Below are 21,245 nucleotides of genomic sequence, written 5' to 3' on the forward strand. Positions count from 1 at the left end.
AGTGAAGAAGGCATATGGCGTACTGGCTTTTATTGGTAGAGGAATTGAGTTCCGGAGTCCTGAGGTCATGCTGCAGTTGTATAAGACTCTGGTGCGGCCGCATCTGGAATATTGTGTGCAGTTTTGGTCGCCATACTATAGGAAGGATGTGGAGGCACTGGAACGGGTGCAGAGGAAGTTTACCAGGATGTTGCCTGGTATGGTAGGAAAATCCTATGAGGAAAGGCTGAGGCACTTGGGGTTGTTTTCATTGGAGAAAAGAAGGTTTAGGGGTGATTTGATAGAGGTGTACAAGATGATTAGGGGGTTAGATCGGGTTGACAGTGAGAACCTTTTTCCACGTATGGAGTCAGCTATGACAAGGGGGCATAGCTTTAAATTAAGGGGGGGTAGATATAGGACTGATGTTAGGGGTAGGTTCTTCACTCAGCGAGTCGTAAGTTCATGGAATGCCCTGCCAGTAGTAGTAGTGGACTCTCCCTCTTTATGGGTATTTAAGCGGGCATTGGATAGGTATATGGAGGATAGTGGGTTAGTGTAGGTTAGGTGGGCTTTGATCGGCGCAACATCGAGGGCCGAAGGGCCTGTACTGTGCTGTATTCTTCTATGTTCTATGTTCTAAGGCATATGGGCCAAATGCTGGCAAATGAGACTAGAATTATTTAGAATATCTGGGTGGCATAGAGTGTGGAGTACACGAGTTGGGAGGTCATGTTGCGGCTGTACAGGACAGAAATTAGGCCACTGATGGAATATTGCATGCAATTCTGGTCTCCTTCCTATCGGAAAGATGTTGTGAACCTCGAAAAGGTTCAGAAAAGATTTACAAGGATGTTGCCAGGATTCGAGGATTTGAGCTAGAAGGAGAGGTTGAATAGGCTAGGGCTGTTTTCCCTGGAGCATCGGAGGCTGAGGGGTGACCTTATAGAGGTTTATAAAATCATGAGGGGCATGGATACGATAAATGGACAAAGTCTCTTCCCTGAGGTGGGGGAGTCCAGAACTAGAGGGCATAGGTTTATGGTGAGAGGGGAGAGATATAAAAGAGACCTAAAAGGCAACTTTTTCACTCAGAGGGTGGTAAGTGTATGGAATAGTACAACTGCAACATTTAAAAGGTATCAAGATGGATATATGAATAGGAAGGGTTTGGAGGGATATGGACCAGGTGCTTGCAGGTAGGATGAGATTGGGTTGGGATATCTGGTTGGCATGGACAAGTTGGATGGAAGGGTCTGTTTCCGTGCTGTACATCTCTATAACCCGATGACTCTAAGTCGTTCCCACTCATAAAAAGATCAGGGAATCAGAGGGCATAGATTTAAAGTAATTTGTGATATTGTTATCAGGGAATGCAAATGAAGCAGACAGCCAAACTTTTAAGCATTTCTGCAGAGGGGAGTGACCAAGAGATCAATATGAATCAGACCAAGCTTAGACTCCTCCACCTCCTCAACATTTTTGTGCACCTACATGTATTCTTCATCTGCACATGTTTATCATTTGTAAAATAATCCTTGTCTCTGTTTCCATGTAGTTTGTGTGTTTGACAGAATGCACAAATTCAACAGGATCAATGTAATTTGTAGTGAGGCACATGTATTTCATTAGCGACCTGCCTCAGAGCCTCAGGGGCCGAGTACTGCAGAATGATTTACATGCTAAGCAAATGAGCAAACAGCAGGGTTTCAGGTTATATCAGCAGGTAAATATATTTTGTAAATCTGCAATTAGATAAACTTCATTTGCTGGGTATCCCTGAACTCATCTGCAGACTGATATGTAAAGACAGTTAGCCCTTGCTTGATAAGCAGTTGGCTACTTCTCAGCTGGAATCAAGGCTCATCCTATTCCAAGTACCAACTGAAATAATTGGAGAGATCATTCTATAATGATAGAGAGACTGAGGTGATAAAGTGCCAAATATCAGTTCATTATACCCTTGGCTTTTTGGAGGCTGTGACTATGATGTTGTACTGAGTTTGAAAGGAAGATCTGATCTAGTTAACCACTTCAAGCAGTCCCAGTGACTCAGTGGTCAGCACTGCTGCCTCACAGCAGTGTTCGATTCCACCCTCCGCCCTGTCTATGTGGAGTTTGCACATTCTCCCCATGTCTGTGTGTTTCTTCCGGGTGCACCAGCAATATTCCAGAGGGCTGACACATTCAGGACAATGTCGCTGACTGGATTAGCACCACATCCACCACCTTCAACATTCAGTCCTTGCACCACCAACACACAGTAGCAGCATCTACACAATGTACTGCAGCAACTCACCAGGGCTCCTTTGACTGTATCGTGCAAATCTGTGACTTCTTCCATCGAGGGAACACTGCCACCTTCAAATTCCCCTATAAGGCACTCAGCATCCTGACTTGGAAATCTATCGCCGTTCCTTCACTGTCTCTAGGTTAACGTCCTGCAATCCCCTTCCAGGAAGCCACTGGCAGTGTACCTACTCTCCAAGGTGTCTGCCCACCATATCCCCAAAAGCAATTTGGGATGAGCTATAAATGCCAACCTAGCCAGCAAAGCCTGCATCCTTGATCAAGTAAATAAACTGATCAAGTAAATCACTGAGTATTCAGTAGCATCTCCCAATGACCTTAACTGTCTGATAGGTCCAGGGCTTCACAGGAAAGACAACAGTTTCCCTGACTGGGAAATCTAGATGAAGGAGGTACAATCTCAGGGTAGGGGATAGATTAGTTCAGACTGAAACGTAGAATAATTTACTTCACTCAAAGAGTTGCAAACTGATGGAAATTGCGAGCCCAGAAGGTTGAGGATGGCCTACCCTATTTGAGGCTATGATCAACAGACTTCTGGCCTCTTGGGGATCTGTGGGATAGTCTCAATGGGCAGGAAAGTGGAGATGAAGTTCAGGATCAGCCATGATCGTACTGAATAGTAGAGTGATCTTGATGGGCGAAAGGGACTTCTTCTCCTGTTCTCATTTCATGTGTCAGTCCAGGGACTGGAGCATTGAAGGACATAGATTGACACTACTTTCTTGAGGGCAAACAGTGACAAGCAATAAAAAAAATTCCTTAACCATCAAAGAGTAATTGTCAGAGTCTTGGAGCACAACTTTCCACCCTCAGAATGCTTTCTTGCCCCACCATTGTGACCAAAAATGTACCAGGAAACAAACAAGCTTTTTCCTTTGTCCCCCTGCAATTCCTATAGAATCCCTACAGTGTGGATTTGGCCCAGCAAGTCCACACCGACCTTCTGAAGAGTAACTCATTCCATTACTCCACATTTACCCTTGAGCAATGGACCTAATATACATATCCCTGGGCACTATAGGCAATTTAATGTGGCCAATTCACCTAAACTGCACATCTTTGGACTGTGGGAGAAAACCGGAGCACCAGAGGAAACCCACACAGACAAAGGGAGAATGTGCAAACTCCATAGAGACAGTTACGCAAGGCTAGAATCGAACCTGGGTCCCTGGCACTGTTTGACAGCTGTGCTAACCACTGAAGTACTGAACCACCATTCCACTGCTTTTTGACACACTTGTTCCAATGAGTCACCACAGCTACATTTAAAGCAATTCCCTCTTCTGCTCCCTTTTCATGCCTGTATGACGACAAATAAATTTGATTTCAGTTTATCAGAAGGCAAAACTGTATTGATTTATTTGAAAGAGGTTGTGAAGGAGAAGAAAGGTCTGTCCTTGATTACTTATATAGAGTCATCAGCCCCTTGAGAATGAAACAAAATTGCAATCCTCAGTCTTCCCTCCCATTCTCTCTTTAATCACTCTCATCTCCAAGTCATTCCTGTCAGTTTTTCAAAATCAGTTTTCTTTTGAGTGGGAAATCTGGATGGTAACAGTCACGTTAACTGAGCAGCCTGAGGACTGGCTAAAGTTTACATTAATTCCTGTTGCGTTGAAACTTGTTAATGTTTATTGTGCATCATCAAAATGAGGTCATGTACTTTGTGTTCAGAAGTCCTATGACACTTCTGGGATGACGAGTGTCTTTGTTGGTGTGAAAAGCAAGGAAGAAGAAAGGAACAGGGCAGTCCTCAAGGCTGCTCCACCATACAAGTGATCAGGACTTCCATTTACCCACTCTCGCTCTGAGGGGAAAAGACAAGATGGTGAATTTGGGAGTAAGGAGCAAGCAAGGACTGCAGATGCTGGAGATCAAAAAGTGTGGTGCTCGAAAAGCACAGCCAGTCGGGCAACATTCAACGAGCAGGAGAGTCAATGTTTCGAGTATAAGGTCTTCATCAGGAATGAAGGGGAAAGGTTAGCCATAATGCTGGAGTAGGCAGGTTAAGTGAATGTCTCCTGCTCCTAATGTGACAACATTCCACCTCATGTTTGATATCTGAGGTTGGACAGAATCAAGGGTCATGTTTGTGTCAGCGACCATCCGACATGTCTCCCTCTGATACACTACATTCCAATGCCAACTGACTCCGAATGATCAACGGAGACTCAACTCCAGGACTGTCTTGCTGAGTTGGCACTCTTCACATGGCTTCAACACATTCCAATGTTGTGGTTGCCACGGTGGTGAAGTGGTTAGCACCAGGGACCCAGCTTCAGTTCCACCATTGGGTTTTCCCCTATGTGTCTGCGTGGGTTTCCTCCCATAAATCCAAAGGTATAGATTGGCCATGGTAAATTACCCTGTAGTGCCGAGGGTGTGGCGGCTGGGTGGATTGGAAATGGGACGTGCTAGGGTTAGCGTACATGAGGAGTGGTACAGGCTGAATGGCCTGCTTCCATGCTGTAGGGATTTTATGACTCTCATTCATTAAAAGCCTATTATTTTCTCCATTACCAAGCCTTGAAGTAGCTCCTAAGCAAACACATTCAAAGTGAAATAGGAGATGAACTCACAATTCTTCTTATATCCCCAAGGAGCTTTCTCCTTACTTGCTTGTAGACATGTCTGGGAGATTGCTGGTGACTCCAGGACAGTTGTGGTGAGATAGCACCCTTTATGTGACTTTAACTCAATCCAATACTGTCTCTTTCAGGGAAACACTGGTCATGATATTCAGGACATCATGGACAAGCTGCTTCGGACTGTCAACCAGGTGGTTATCATGCTCGGAAGGGATCACAGCCTCATTGTAAGTACTTGCTGCTTTATTGAACTTTGGCTTCCTGGATGTTTGGCAGAATCCAAGGTGTTTGAGAATATACGTTTTGCTTGTTTGGTGAAGTGGTTGGCTCACATTGATGCTGTGATTGCTGCACAGTTTCATTTCCAGTTTTAGAAATCGGGACAGAATCACTTGAGATGTGAGACCAGCGATCAAACAGAGCTGCGTTGGTGTACATCTGATGTCATTGAAAAAAAGAGCAAAGTAATCATTTACTTTGGTTTTCTTTTAACGTCCCTGTACTTGAGACATGAGCATCCTTCATTAAGCGTGTACGGTCCTTTCATTTGCAACCATTTAGCAACAGACTTCAAAATATAACAGGGAAAGTACCTGAAAGGTGGTTCAACACTTGGCCTTGTGTGCCCTCCTATATCAGTGAGACTTGAATTAAGTATGGTGCCTGCAACACGTAGACCTTGAATGAGTTTGCCTATTGGTCTGTCACCAATGTTAAGAAGAATGATTCAAAGCAAGGGAAGATGTTGGGAAACTACCTCTGTTTAGGCTTCTACATCTCAGTCACTTGGCGCTTGATGAAGGCCGTAGATCTTTAAGGTTTTTGTGAAGATCTATAGCTCGGGTTGTGGATGAGGTATTTGGTTAGCTCGCTGACCTGTTGGGTTATTGTGCAGATGTTTCATTACTGTTCTGGGTAACATCTTCAGTGTGACTTCCATGAAGTGCTATTGTTCTGTCCTGCTTGGGTTTTGTGTGGGTCCGGGCTGTTGGGGTGAGTGTTACATTTGGGCCTTCTCTGTGGCTGGGTCTAACTCTATGTGTTTGCTGATGGCCTTTTTTGGATGAAAACCAGGCTTCCCAGAACTCTCTGCATGTCTCTGATTGGCCTGTCTTTGGATAGTAGCTTTATCATAATTGAAGTTTAGTACCTCAAAGGTAGTTGGTATTTTGCAGTAAGTGAGCACGCTCTGACATGTACATACTTGTATTGTGACCTGTATATCTATGTTAGAGATTCTCGTGCCTCAGTTGCACTGTAAATTTAAAACTTAACTGGCTTACTAGTGGTTTCAAAGAAACAACCAAAACAGCTTCAGAAGATTTCAGCAGTGGAGAGTTGGAGGTCCCCCTTCACTCAAAGCCTGAATCCTCTTCATTCCCAATAGCCTGCAGTGGTAGCAAAGCTGGCCCACAAAAAAAGGCTTTGTTTTCACAGCAGGTTCAGACCCAGGCTGGAAAGGACATAAGCCACGACAAACACGGGAACAGAAAGTACTGGGATGTTCAGCAGGTTTTGGTAGCATTTACCAAACCTCGACTCTGAGGATGATGTTTGACTCTTAGCAGTGTTCACGCTGTCGTGCAGTTTTTGTCCCATTCCCTGTTTTATTCCAATGCCAATCCAGGAGTCCTATTTTCCTGGGTCAGTTAAATTTCTCATCAGTTGATGTGCATGTGCCTCTGAAAACCCCACTGAGTGTGGGCTTAATTTATACAGTGTTCACATTGTGAAGGAAGATTTGTAAATTTGCGAACAACACAAAGATTGGAGGAGTTATGGATAGTGATGAGGGTTGTCTGAGGATACAGCATGAAATAGATAAGCTGGAGATTTGTGTATGGAATGAGATGGGATGATGTGAAAGTTAATCTGGGCAAATGTAAGGTGATGCACTTTGGAAGGTCTAATGCAGGAGGGAAGTGTACAGTAAATGGCAGAACCCTTAGTAGTGTTAGCATACAGAGGGATCTAGATGTCACCTCCACAGTTCCCTGAAAGTGTCAACACAATTGAATAAGGTGGTCAAAAAGGCATATGACATGTTTGTCTTCATCAGTCGGGGCACAGAGTGTAAAAATTGGCATGTCATGTTGTAGCTGTACAGAACTTTAGTAGGCCACATTTGGAACATTGCACATAGTTCTAGTCACCACACTATCAGACGTATGTGGAGGCTTTGGAAAGAGTACTGGATCCTCAGCTTTCTGACCCACAGACTATAATCAATGAAGATAGGTAACTGCACCACCTCCACAATAACACTCAACACTGGAGCCTCCCAAGATTGTGCCCTCAGCCCCCGACTGTACTCCTCGTGCACCCACAATTGTGTAGCGAAATTCTGAATGAATGCCATCTACAAGGTCACAGATGACACCACCATAGTAGGATGGATATCTAATAACCACATGGGATCCTCCAACCACATGGGATCAATATGGATTTCACCAGTTTCCTCATTTCCCCTCCCCCCACCTTATCCCAGATCCAACCTTCCAACTTGGCACTGCCCTCAAGAACTGTCCTACCTGTCCATCTTCCTTCCCACCTATCCACTCCACCCTCCTCTCTGACCTATCACCTTTATCCCACCTCCAGCGACCTATTGCACTCTCAGCTACCTTCCCCCTAGCCCTACCCCCCTCCCATTTATCTCTCCACCCTCGAGGCTCACAGCCTCATTCCTGATGGAGGGCTTATGCCCGAAATGTTGATTCTCCTGCTCCTCAGATGCTGCCTGACCGGCTGTGCTTTTCCAGCACCACGCTCTTAACTTTGATCTCCAGCATCTGCAGTCCTCACTTTCTCCTAGGATATCTTGCAATGATGAGTCAAAATGTAGAAAGGAGATAGAGGGCTTGGTGATGTGGCGCAATGAGAACAACCTCTGTCTCAACGTCAGCAAAATTAAGGAACTGATCATTGACTTCAGGAAGAAAGGAGGTGAACACACCCCAATCTGCATCAACAGAGCGGAGGGTGAGAGGGTGGAGAGTGTCAAGTTCCTCAGCGTGACGGTAACCAACGACCTATCCTGGACCACCTGCATAAATGTAACAGTCAAGAAGTCACAACAATGCCTCTTCTTCCTCAGGCGGTCAAGAAATTTGGCATGTCCATAAGGACCGTCACCAACTTCTACAGATGCCCCATTGAAAGCAATCTCTCCAGGTGTGTAATAGCCTAGTATGGCAACTACAGAAGGTGGTGTGCACAGCCCAGACCAAGCCAACCTCCCATCCATGGACTCCATTTACAGCTTGATGCCATGGAAAGGCTGTTAACATCATCAAAGACTCCTTCCACCCCAGTAGTGATCTTCTACAATCTCTTTCATCAGGCAGTAAATACAAAAGCTTGAATACACACAACAGCAGCTTCAGGAACAGCTTCTTCCTGGCTGTCATTAGGCTGATGAATGGACTCTCTAGCCTCAGATAATGCTGACCTCGCTAACGTTAATCTCGCCAATCCCGCGTGCCCTGTGCAATGTAATCTGTATGCCCCGTCCAAGTCTTTTTACAACCTCTGATCTGTACATGCTTGCTTACTATGATCTGCCTGTACTGCTTGTTAACAAAGCTTTTCACTGTACTTTGGTACACACAACAATAAATCAATTGATTAATCAATAAATTAATATACAAACAGTTTACCAGAATGTCACCTGCTTTGGAGGTCAGTAGCTATGAGGAAAGATTCAACAAACTTGGTTTGTTTTCACTTGAATGTCAGAGGCTGAGGGATGATCTGATTGAAGTTCATAAAATTATGGGAGGCTTGATAGTCAGAGTCTTTTTTTCCCAGGGTAGAAATATCAATTACTAGGGGACATAAGTTTATGGTAAAAGGGAGACAAGTTTATAGAGGATGTGAGAGGCAAGGTTTTTACACAGAGAGTGGTGAATGCCTGGAATGTGCTGCCAGAGAAAGTGGTAGAAGCATCGCTTGAGGGACATCTTGACAGACGCAGGTCGTTCTGCTATAATGCACATTTCGCTAGCATGAATTTACTATTACATGATTGACTAATTGAGGACTCTGTTCCTAAAGCATGAAGTTTTAAAGTGTGGATCAGCTATAACATGATTCCAGTCCCATTAGATTAAATGGTGCTGCTACAACGCAATTATTTTATAACATGGGATTGCACGAAAATGGAACTACCACTTTGTCACAGAACCAACTGTAAATCAATTGAGTGATACCGATCATGGAAAGGCAAAAGGCTTTTAGTTTAAAATGATGTTTTGTGGCAGCACAAGTTTGGTGGGCCAAAGGGCCTGTTCATCTGCTGTACAGTTCTTTGTTTGTTCTTCATTCTTTGAAGAAATGTGCACAGTGATGTACCCGAAAAGAGCACTCCAGCTTATGAAATGCCTAACTATTGACTTGTAAGCTTCCTATTACAAAGCAATCCATTCCCTCTTCTCAGAACTCAATAACTACTGCTGATCAGAAAGCAGGAATATTGTATGTTTGGTTGAATTTTGGCAGTCAAAGTGAGGAGAGTAATTTCCTTTATCCATATGTGGAAACCTGGCATCCAGTGTATTGAGTTTTTAGACGTATGCTTGGGCTCCAAACACTTCCTGCTGAAATAAATTAGCTTGTGGCTTTTGATTACAACAAACCACAAAGAGAAACGGTTGCTGTAAAACTACTGGAACTGACTGCGAGACTGGAATGTTGGAATATCTTTTGCTTGAGTTTTAACAAAGGCTGCTCCCAAGTGGGTAAAATAGTCCAGGGTAAAGTACAATAGGGAGAGTTGTCCCTCACTGTCTTGCCATCAGACAACCATTGAATCAGAAAATGATACAGCAGAGAAGGAGGCAGTGTGGTGCATTGTGGCTCTTCAGTACAACAGATGACCTGTTCACTCTGCTGCCATTCTGTGTGGTTGACTCAGTTAATTGGGATAACTGCTGATGCCAACAGTGTGGGTTCAATTCCTGCATTGGCCGAGGTTACCATGACAGGCTCTCCTTCTTAACCTGAGGTGTGGTGACCCTCAGCTCACACCATTACCAGTCATCTCTCTCTCTCTATGAGAAAGTGAAGGCTGCAGAGTCAGAGTCGAAAAATGTGATGCTGGAAAAGCACAGAAGGCCAGGCAACATCTGAGGAGCAGGAGAGTCAATGTTTCGGGCGTAAGCCTGTCACCTCTCTCTCTCTATTACCAAGGCATAGTGCTATGGTCTGGAAATACCGTGACATTTTTTACCTTGTCCCATGTTGCAACAGTGACAGATTTGCATTGGCTGTGCAGTGCTTTGGGATGCACTAAGATTGTGAAGGCCAACAGTTAAAGGAGGCAGCTCACTCTCACCCTCTTAGAGGGTAGTTAGCCACAGGCAGCAAAACCTACATGTCCTGAATGTGTGTTTTGTTTAAAAAGGAAAAAAAATACAAGAACAAAAACAGAAATTGCTAGTGAAACTCAGCTGGTCTGGCAGTATCTGGGGAGGCAATCACCTAGTGGTGTTATTACTAGACTGTTAATGCAGAGACCCAGGTAACGTTCTGGGGACCTGGGTTTGAATCCCCCCCAACAGATGGTTGAATGTGAATCAGTAAAATTTGGAATTCAGAGTCTAGTGATGACCATGAATCCATTGTTGGAAAGCCTGGTTCAGTAATGTCCGTCAGGGAAGGAATCTGCCATCCTTACCTGGTCTGGCTTACATATGACTCCAGACTCACAGCAATATGGTTCACTCTGAACTGCCCTCTAGGTAATTAGGGATGGGCAATAAATGCTGCCTAGCCAGCGAAGTCCTCAACCTGTGAATAATTTTTTTTAAAAAGCTTGTGGGAAGAAAACAGTTAGTGTTTCAAGTCCAGTGACTCATCATCAGAGTTAATAGCACTGGATAATGTCATAGTTATGCTGAAGATGAGATTCCATGTTTTTCAGCCATCTTCACACCCAGTCCAACCTCAACAAATTTGCAGCCTATTATCAGGCCTTTTATCGCCTTACATGGGTTGCTGTCAGCCTAGATTAACTACCTCTACTACCCTCAACTAATTATCACTCATTCAGCTTGTTTTCAGTCCTGCCTGCCATCCATAATCTCCTTAGTGATTTACCCCATTCATCTCTCTCTCTCTCTCTCCCCCATCACCACCAATCTGCTAAATTTCTTTCCTCATTCCTGATGAAGAGCTTTTGCCCGAAACGTCGATTCTCCTGATCCTCGGATGCTGCCTGACCTGCTGTGCTTTTCCAGCACCACCTCTAATCTTGACTCTGATCTCCAGCAGCTGCAGTCCTCACTTCTGCCTCATTTTTTTCCCCTCACTCCCCCAGACCCCAACCTTGTCCTCAGCATAAATACCACTTTTTCTGAACAACTGTCAATTCTGGTGAAGGGTCACTGGACCTGAAACGTTAACTCTGATTTCTGTTCACAGATGCTGCCAGACCTGCTGAGATTCACCAGCAGTTTTGGTTTTTGTTTCAGGTCAGCAGTTCTTTGCTTTTTGTTGGCGATTGGTACAAGTTGGGCCAGGTGGATATCATTGAGTAACAGTTCCCCGTTTGGGGTTGGTAAACTGCAGCTAATTTGGGAATCCTGCCTGACAGAAATAAACAGGATAAAGTAAAAGCGAGGACTGCAGATGCTGGAAACCAGAGTCTAGATCAGAGTGGTGCTGGAAAAGCACAGCAGGTCAGGCAGCATCCGAGGAATAGGAAAATCAACATTTCGGGCAAAAGCCCTTCATCAGGAATCCTCGGATGCTGCCTGACCTGCTGTGCTTTTCCAGCACCACTCTAATCTAGATATGAACACGAGTCTCCTCACTCTTGGGACTGGCTCGGAGCTAAGTGATCAGATTCCATTTACTGCGCACGTGTAACTAAAGGGTGACTCAGTGATTGGATACCAGCCTCTGTGGAGTTATTTTATGTTAATGAAAGTGCGAGTCCTTTTTTGTCATTTGTACATGAGTGATAAACTATGGTGCCAGAGTCCTTCTGCAATGCATTTGAGTGAAAGCCCTGGGAGTTTGAGGGCCCAGTAACACAGGTCTCTTGACCCAGCTGGACTGAGCAGGCACAGCAAAGGCAAAGTGGATCACTGAGTAAGCTTAAGTGGTCAGAGTCTTGTGGCAGTGCTGTTGTTTATCTATTAACAGAATTTGTCATTCAGGAAGCAGCATAGCACAGCTGACCTCCAGCGAACAGCCTTGCGAGGAGCAGAAGGGGACAAACAGCTGTCTCTCTCTCGCTCTCTCTCTCTCTCTCTCTCTCTCGAACTTTCTCCTCATAAAATGCTGCTTTATTTGCATGTCACACAGGCTGTGAGAAAATGATTTACTGAACGCTACTCAGTGATGCAGGTCAACACGACTGTGAGTATGTCAGCGCAATTCTTAATTATAGATAGCCAGGGGGCTTTCAAATATCCGCAGATGTGCCACAGAGTTGGCAACAAAGAAGCTGGCCATTCAGCCCCATCACTTCATGCTAGTCAATCTTAGAATGGCTGCAGCGTGGAGGTAGACCATTCAGCCCAATCACTTCATGCTAGTCAATCATAGAATGTCTGCAGTGTGGATGTAGGCCATTCAGCCCAATCACTTCATGCTAGTTATCATAGAATGGCTGCAGTGTGGAAACAGGCCATTCAGCCCAATTGTTTCATGCTAGTCAATCATCGAATGCCTGTAGTGTAGAGATAGGCAATTCAGCCCAATGACTTCATGATAGAATCCCTGCAGTGTGGAAGAGGGCTGTTCCGCCCAAAGGGTCCACACTGACCCTCCAAAGAGCATCCCACCCAGCTCCCAAAATCTGTAACCCTGCATTTTCCATGGCTACACCACCTAGCTTGCATATCCCGAGATACTGTGGGTAATTTAGCCGTGGTCAATCCACCCAATCTGCACATCTTTTGTGACTGTGGGTTGGAACCCACGTAGACATGGGGAGAATGTGCAAACCATGAGGCAGACATGGGGAGAATGTGCAAACTCCACACAGACAGTCTTCTGAGGATGGAATTGAACCTGGTGCCTGGCCCTGTGAGGCAGCTGTGCTAACCATTGAGTCACAGTGCCTTTATGCTCCAATCTGCTCCTACATTATTATATCTCACTGTGTGGGCATATAATTTCTCCATCATCTTATTCCTTAAATGCAGAATATTTTCCCTTTCATGCAGGAGGTAAGTTAATTTCATGTGCTTCCCGTTCAGCTGCTCAAACAAAATTTAACTTAAACTTTGATCTTGGAGTTCTCCACTCCAGCCACTGTGGTGCCCACCCGTCACAACAGGTCTGTACCATACCAATGGATGGCTTCTCCAAGGATACATTTGGAAACATATGGACTTATGAGTGATTAGCTTTGTGCAGGAAGGGCCGCATCTCACAAACTTGATTTGAGTTTTCTGAGCGAGTGAGAAAGATAACTGATGAGAGCAGGGTGGTGGATGTTGTCTACATGGACTTTAGACAGGTCTTCGAAAAGGTCTCTCATGGAAGGCTGATACAGAAGGGGAAGTCCAGATGGGATCCGTGGTGAGCTGGTAAGATAAATAGAGAACTGGCTTAGTCATAGTGGCATAGTGGTGGACGGCTGTTTTTCTGATGGAGATCTGTGACCAGTCATGTTCCGTAGGGATCAGTGCTGGGACCCCTGTTGTTTTTAATATATTGAAATGATTTGGAGTAGAATGTAGGTGTCCTGTTTCGTAAGTTCACAGATGACACAAACATTGGGGAATGGCACATAGTGAGGAAGATTGCCAGAGGATACAGCAGCATTTGGCTAGGCTTGAGATTAGATTCCCTAAAGTGTGGAAACAGGCCCTTCGGTCCAACACGTCCACACCGACCCTCCAAAGAGCAACCCACCCAGACCCATTCCCCTACATTCACCCCTGACTAATGCCCTGACACTGCAGGCAATTTATCATGACCAATTCACCTAACCCGTACATCTTTGGACTGTGGGAGGAAACTGGAGCACCCGGACGAAACCCACGCAGACACGGGGAGAATGTGCAAACTCCACACAGACAGTTGCCCGAGGCGGGAATTGAACCCAAGCCCCTGGCGCTGTGAGGCAGCAGTGCTAACCACTGAGCCATCATGCCACCCCTTAACAAGCCAGTGATAATACTACCAGGCCATTGCCTACCCCTAAAGATCTAGGCAGAGAAATGGCAGAGAGAGTTTAATTCAGACAAATGAAAGCTGATGCATTTTAAAAGTTCTAATGCAAGAGGGAAATGCACAGTAAATGGCAGAACCCTTCAAAGCATTAACAGAAAGAGGGAATGAGATGTTTTCATACAATCCCTACAGGCCCTTTAGCCCAACAAGTCCACATCAACCCTCTGAAGAATAATCCACCCAGACCCATTCCCCTACATTTACCCCTGACTAATGCCCCTAACCGATACATCCCTGAATCCTGTGGGTAATTTAGCATGGCCAATTCACCTAACCTGCACATCTTTGGATTGTGGGAGGAAACCGGAGCATCCGGAGGAAACCCACACAGACACAGGGAGACTGTGCAAGCTCCACACAGACAGTTGTCCAAGGCTGGAATCAAACCCAGGTTCTTGGTGCTGTGAGGCAGCATTGCTAACCACTGAGCCACCGCGTTGCTGGCTCCACAGAGGAACTGGCATATAGGTCCACAGTTCCCTGAACAGGGCAACACAAGTGGATATGAAGCATCCAAGGAACAGGAGAATCGACGTTTCGGGCATAAGCCCTTCTCCTGAAACATCGATTCTCCTGTTCCTTGGATGCTGCCTGACCTGCTGCGCTTTTCCAGCAACACATTTTCAGCTCTGATCTCCAGCGTCTGCAGTCCTCACTTTTTCCTCCAACAGAAGTGGATAAACTAAGTCAAGAGGTATATGGCATGCTTGTCTTCTTCAGTCAGGGCACAGCTTATACAAATTAGCAAATTATGTTGCAACTTTGGTGAGGCCACATTTGGAATATTGTGCACAGTTCTGGTCACCACAGAAGGAGTCTTTAGAGGAGGTAAGAAAATGTTTACTGGATTGTTGCCTTGTTTGGAGGGTATTAGCTGTGAAGACAGATTGGACAAACTTGGTTTGCTTTCACTTGAAAGTTGAAGGCTGTTTGAAGTTTGCAAAATGATGAGAGGCATGAATAGTGTGGACAGTTGGAGTCTTTCTCCCAGCGTAGGAATGTCAATTATGAGAGGACCTAAATTGAAGGTCAAAAGTTCAAAGGAGATGTGAGAGTCTAGTTTTTTTACACAGAGGGTGGTAGGTACCTGGAACATGCTGCCAGGGGAGGTGGAGGAGGCAGATGCACTAGCACCGTTGAGAGACATCTTGGCGAACAATAGGCAGGGAATAGAGGGATATGGACTGCGGAGATGCAAAAGCTTCTGAATTTAAAAAGGCGTTATGTTAGCACAGGCTTGCTGAGCCAAGAGGCCTGTTTGTGTACTGCCCTGTTCTTTGACACCCCTGGTGTGGAGGGGTGTAATGAAGCAGAGGCAGGGAGTTCGGTGTAATGACTCCCCCTACCTGACCCTGCTGATGATCACCTGAGCTAAGCACAGGAGCAGAACCACTAAGGGGTCCTAAGCCTTGTCCCCTCCTATCTGTATTAGGTGCCCAAGGAACTGGGGAATGGAGGTTGATGTGCAAACACATCTTCGAAGCAACCCCATCAGTAAAGAAATTAAGGGCTGGAGTCCGGCACATCTTACACACATGCAGTTGAAGGAATTTTCAAGGTTGCAGAATTTAAAGGTGGTCTGGAAGCCCAGAGCCTCATTAACCAATGATTAGACGGGATTGTTCCATGACTAGACAGGTTGATAATGGTAGGCGAAAGTGAGGACTGCAGATGATGGAGATTAGAGTCAAGAGTGTGGTGCTGGAAAAGCACAGCAGGTCAGGCAGCATCTGAGGAGCAGGAGAGTCGACAGTTTGAGCAAAAGCCCTTCATCAGGAATGGTAGGCAGTGACAGTAGACAAGTAGGCAGAGCTGATCATGGGGAAATATGCTGTAGACTTCTCAATGAGGGGTCAAAAATTGATGAATTTATTTGTTATGTTCATGTTGCTGTGGCTGGAACAATCGTCATAGACATATAGAACTCTCAAGCCACTCCCCAGCGGAGGATAAATTGGCATTAAGCTTAGGAAGGAGACGATGAGAAGGGAATGAGAACCAGCTAGGCCCTTTTGTTCATGTTCCTTTTCTGAGCAGGAACAGTTTCTCCCTATCTACTCTGTCCCTACTCTATCAGCATTTTCATGTCAACAAATAGGTAACATGCATGATTTTACATCATCCAACTGTGTGAGTTCAGCATATCAGACGGAAGAACTTCTCAGTTTTCCAAATGGACAAGAAAATTTGCAGACTGTGAATTCGGTACACTGGCATTTGTGCCCAGCAGCCCACTCCCAATGCAGAGAGCTTCAGCCTTGTTAGAATACCGCGTTTTATTCCAAGCCACATCATTAGCAGGATCATGGCTACTATTGAACACGATGATAGAACTAGCACTATACATATCAGTACTCCGGAGGGAGGTGATGCCGAAGTGTATAGTAGGTATACCAATAGCAGGGTCAAAAATGCAAGAGAGAAAAGTCCTGTATTTCCACAGCATCTTTCACATCCACTGGATGTCCCAACACGACCAATGTTAATGGTTTGTCAGGCAGAATGGAACTGAATGGTCAGGTGCTGTTCCTGATTCATGTGTTCTTTTGCTCATGTTGCCAACTGAAGCTAAGGTCAGAAGTCACACAGAAGTCACACAAAATTGATTGCACCTCTGAAAGCTTGTGATTTCAAATAAACCTGTTGGATGTTACTCTGGTGTCATGTGACATCTGACTTTTTCAACCCCATCCAAAACTGGCACCTCCACATCAGCAACACAGAGAAGTGTGAACTGTTGTTAACAGTACCTTTGATAGTATCTGTCACATTTCTTGCACCTCACTCCTCCCCATTCACTCACTGGGTTCCACTTGTCCTCACTTTCCACTCTCCAGCCTATATCCTCAATGCCTCAATTTCTGCTGTTTCCACCACCTTCAATGCAGTGGAAGACACCTTGCTCCTGCCTTTCAGCATTTAAAAGGGACCCATCCCTTTCTGTTTCCTGTATCACACCCCAGTTCACTCCTCAATCACTCCCAATACCCCATTCCCTTTGTGGAGTCCCTTGCCATACAAATGTAGGGGACGTTATACCTGTCTTTAAACTTCAATGCTCATCATTCAGGACGCCAATCCCTTCTTCCAGGTGAAGGAGTGATTTTTGTGCACTCATGTCAGTTTAGCAAAGGAACGAAAAGCAGGAATTGGCCCATCAACCCCTCGATCCTGCTCTGCTATTTCATACGATCATGGCTGACCTCATCTTGGACTGACTTCACTTTTCTACCTGCTGCACATAACCCTTCAATCCATTGCTCATTAAAAATCGGTCTTTTCCTTAAACTTACTCAATATCCCGGCATCCACCACACTCTAGGGCAGTGAATTCCATAGATACGTGGCCCTTTTCAAGAAGTGATTTCTCCTCATTCCCTGTTTTAAATCTGCGACCCCTTATCCTAAAGCAATGACCTCGCCTTCTAGATTGCTCTACACGGGGAAATGTCCTCATAGGTGTCATTCAGCACAGAAACAGACCCTTCGGTCCAAACAGTCCATGTCAAAGATAATTCCATACTAATCCCACCTGCCTGCTCCTGACCCATATCCCTACAAACCTTTCCTATTCACGTACTTATCCAAATGTCTTTTAAATGTTTCAACTGTGCCGTCGTCCACCACTTCCTCAGGAAGTTCATTCCACACGCGCACCAACCTCCGTGTAAAATATCTACTCCTCGTGTTTTTTTTAATCTCTCTCCTCTCACCTTAAAAATGTGTCCCCTTGTCTTGAAATCCCCCACCTGAGAGAAAAAACACCTACCGTTCACCTACTCCATGCCCCTCATGATTTTATAAACCTCTAAAAGGTCAACTCTCAACCTCCTATGCTCCAGTGAAAAGGACCCAGCCCATACAGCCTGTCCTGATAACTCAAATCCTCCAATCCCAGCGACATCCTGGTAAATCTCTTCTGAGCTCTCTCCAGCTTAATAGTATAATTCCTATAATTTCCTCTCTACATCTACTTTGTCCATCCCCTTCAGTGTCTTCTATACCTCAACTAGATCTCATCTCATTCATCTAAACTCAGTGGACTTTCAAAGATTAAGAAGAATTTGAGATTGTAGCTTACATGCACCGCATGCCTGTTCTGTGCTGGGGACACCAAACACTGTTTTGATGGATGTGTTATGAATCTAGGACACTGATATATGGTGAGTGACAAAGCAGCCAGTGCAGGGGAGTTAAGGAAAATAACAATTATGCAACGTGTAGTTAGGGTCCAGCAAACACTGCTGAAGAGTGTTTAGCAAGCTAATCATCTTAACAAAGCAATAAAATAGACCACAGAGAAAAGACAAGAGGATTGGACAGTCTGAGTTGCTCTTACCGTGAGCCAGCCTCCATAGGTCAGGCCGAATGGCCCGTTTCTGTGCTGCAACCATTCTTTAATGCAGCGGTTTAATTGAGGTGCTGAATGAAATGAGCTCCCTGTTCACCCCTTGTGACCTCTCTCCACATGCTGCGATAACACTCATTGTTCAGAGGAGGTATCCCACCGTTCGCAGCATTGAAACGCTGACACGATGAGAGCAGTAATTAGAGTGCAGAGCTGCTCACGGGGGAAGGCAGAGGAAGGACCCCGCCGTGTCTCAATGGATGACTCAGCATTTCGCAACAAAAGAGACACAGAATGAAAAAGCTTTCAGAATGCGTACTTTATTACAGTTTGACAAAACGCTGATAATTGTCTTGCAGCCTTCTGTTGAAAAGCAATGCTAAAGGCAGCTATTTTGTGTGTGGGAGATCATACCTGGGCTCTGCTGAGGTCCAGAGTTTAGAATAGAAAGAAGTGAAATGTTATTCTCCCTACAGACTGACTGGCATAGACGTCTTAGCACTGGCACTACTTCCACCTCAACTGATGAATGAATTTTGGCAATCAGCGGTGACCAATGGAATCTGTTCTTCTCATTCCTTAATATCTAATAGGGAATGACTGGAGAGATTCTGGATTAGTGGTGCTGGAAGAGCACAGCAGTTCAGGCAGCATCCAAGTAGCTTCGAAATCGACGTTTCGGGCAAAAGCCCTTCATCAGGAATAAAGGCAGTGAGCCTGAAGTGTGGAGAGATAAGCTCGAGGAGGGTGGGGGTGGGGAGAAAGTAGCATAGAGTACAATGGGTGAATGGGGAAGGGGATGAAGGTGATAGGTCAGGGAGGGAGGGTGGAGTGGATAGGTGGAAAAGGAGATAGGCAGGTAGGAAGCGAATGTGGCTGTGGTAGCGAGTTTGTTTCACGACATAGTTGAAGAGCTTCAGGGCAGAGGAAATGACCTGGGAGTTGCAGTGGGAGAGGGAGTCCCTGAGATTCTTGTAGAGAGAGGAGGAAAACTTCTTCAAGGCAGGCTGGAGAAGAGGCTGGCAGCTTTACCCCTCTCTCCGATCTCTTACCAAAGTTGAGTGATCAATGACCCAACTCTGCCCAAAGTGAGTCAGAGGCCACCCAACTGGTCTGCTGTGGAGACCCCTGAGAGAGAGAGACCGTGATGTTTGTCTTTTTAACATTGCTGTTTGTTTTTCTGACCCGTGGTTATACTGTGTGTGTAACTGCAATGTAACTTTTTTTCTTCATTTTTCTATTGTGGAATGAAGGATTGTATCTAGATACTCTGTATCTAAGATGTGTTGGTGACATTGTTAAATTGTTATTAATGTGTAACTGAAGAAGCTGTACTGAGAATAGTTCACAGGTTGGTGCAACATTGAGGGCCGAAGGGCCTGTTCTGCGCTGTATTGTTCTATATTCTATGAGGTACTTTGTACCTAAGGTGGCACGATAACTGCTGACTTATAAACTTTTCACTGTACACATTTGAGTGCATGTGACAATAAAGCTAAGTAATTAATTCATTCACTTATTTATTGAACAACTAACTCAGCATAGATTAGGAACCAAATCTAGACCAATCATGTTTTAATCCAGTGGATGATCAAAGGGTGGGGGGGGGGGGGCGGGGGGGGGGGGGGAAGTGCACATTCTTACAGAAATATTTTGTGATCGAGAGAGAGAGTCAGAAAATAATTTGGACTGGTGTAGCAGGCGTCACACACTCTGGGTGTTCCAAAGTCATTAAAGTATTTGTGTTTGAACACAGCAAGCTCCTACACCAACAGCAATGTGATAATAACTAATTTTAGCAAAGTCAGCTGAGGGATAAATATTGACTAGGACACAGGGAGGGGGAGACCTCCTCCAACTCTTTGAAAATAGTGCCGTGTGCTCTGTTGCATCCACCACAGAGGACAGGCAAGAACATTTTCTTTTAGCGTTACCTCTGAAAGACAGCACTTCTGAAATGTAGTGCCCCTTGTAATGCTAACTTACTGAACCCTGAGCTGCTATTTCTTCACATCTTCATTATTCATTTCTGAGTAGTTCCATAACAATTAATTTTAAACACTACCATTATGGTACCATGTCAGACTGATAGCGACATTTGATAATTAACCCTTTGTGACATTTTTTATGGAATGACCTGCCAGAGGAAGTGGTGGAGGCTGGTACAATTGCACCATTTAAGAGGCATTTGGATGGGTATATGAATTGGAAGGGTTTGGAGGGATATGGTCTGAGTGCTGGCAGGTGGGACTAGATCGGGTTGGGATATCTGGTCGGCATGGACAGGTTGGAGCGAAGGGTCTGTTTCCATGCTGTACATCTCTATGACTATGACTCAATCACATGGCTTGCCGTGTAGGTACCTCTTTGACCAGCAGTGTATCATGTGTAATGAGGCAAGTTTGATAAATGATCTCAGAACAGTGGTCGTGATATGGCAGAATTTAGCATTCAGTTTAAGAGTGAGCAAGTTAGGTCAGAAACCGCTGTGCTAAACTTAAAGAAGGGTACTTTTCTAATTCATTCACAGGATGTGGGTATTGCTGGGTAGGCTAGTGTTTATTGTCCATCCCTAATTGCCCAGGGGGCTGCTAAGAATCAGCCACTATTCTCTGCCTGTTCATGTACCTGCTAAATGCCTCTTAAACATTGCTTTCATATCTTCTTCTTCAGTAGTGCATTCCAGATTCCTACTATCCACTGTGAAAAAAACTTGCCTCATACATCTTTAAATTTCTACCCTTTCACCTTAAGCCCCCTAAGCGTTTGACATTTCCACCCTGGGAAGCAACTCTGATTATCCACCCTATCCAAGCCTCTCATAA

The 21,245-nt window shown here is 45.0% G+C and overlaps 1 protein-coding gene across 2 annotated transcripts in view; it reads left to right on the forward strand.

The window, feature by feature from the left end:
• LOC140481344 (dedicator of cytokinesis protein 2-like) overlaps positions 1-21,245 on the forward strand; it is a 1,260,160-nt gene that overhangs the window by 412,999 nt on the left and 825,916 nt on the right. For both annotated transcript variants that reach the window (XM_072577382.1, XM_072577391.1), the window contains exon 27: positions 5,012-5,107. In XM_072577382.1, the coding sequence (XP_072433483.1) occupies positions 5,012-5,107 (96 nt within the window). The remainder of the gene's footprint in view (positions 1-5,011; positions 5,108-21,245) is intronic.

Source organism: Chiloscyllium punctatum, chromosome 1 (genome assembly GCF_047496795.1).
Source record: "Chiloscyllium punctatum isolate Juve2018m chromosome 1, sChiPun1.3, whole genome shotgun sequence".
In the NCBI taxonomy this organism is placed as follows: Eukaryota; Metazoa; Chordata; class Chondrichthyes; order Orectolobiformes; family Hemiscylliidae; genus Chiloscyllium; species Chiloscyllium punctatum.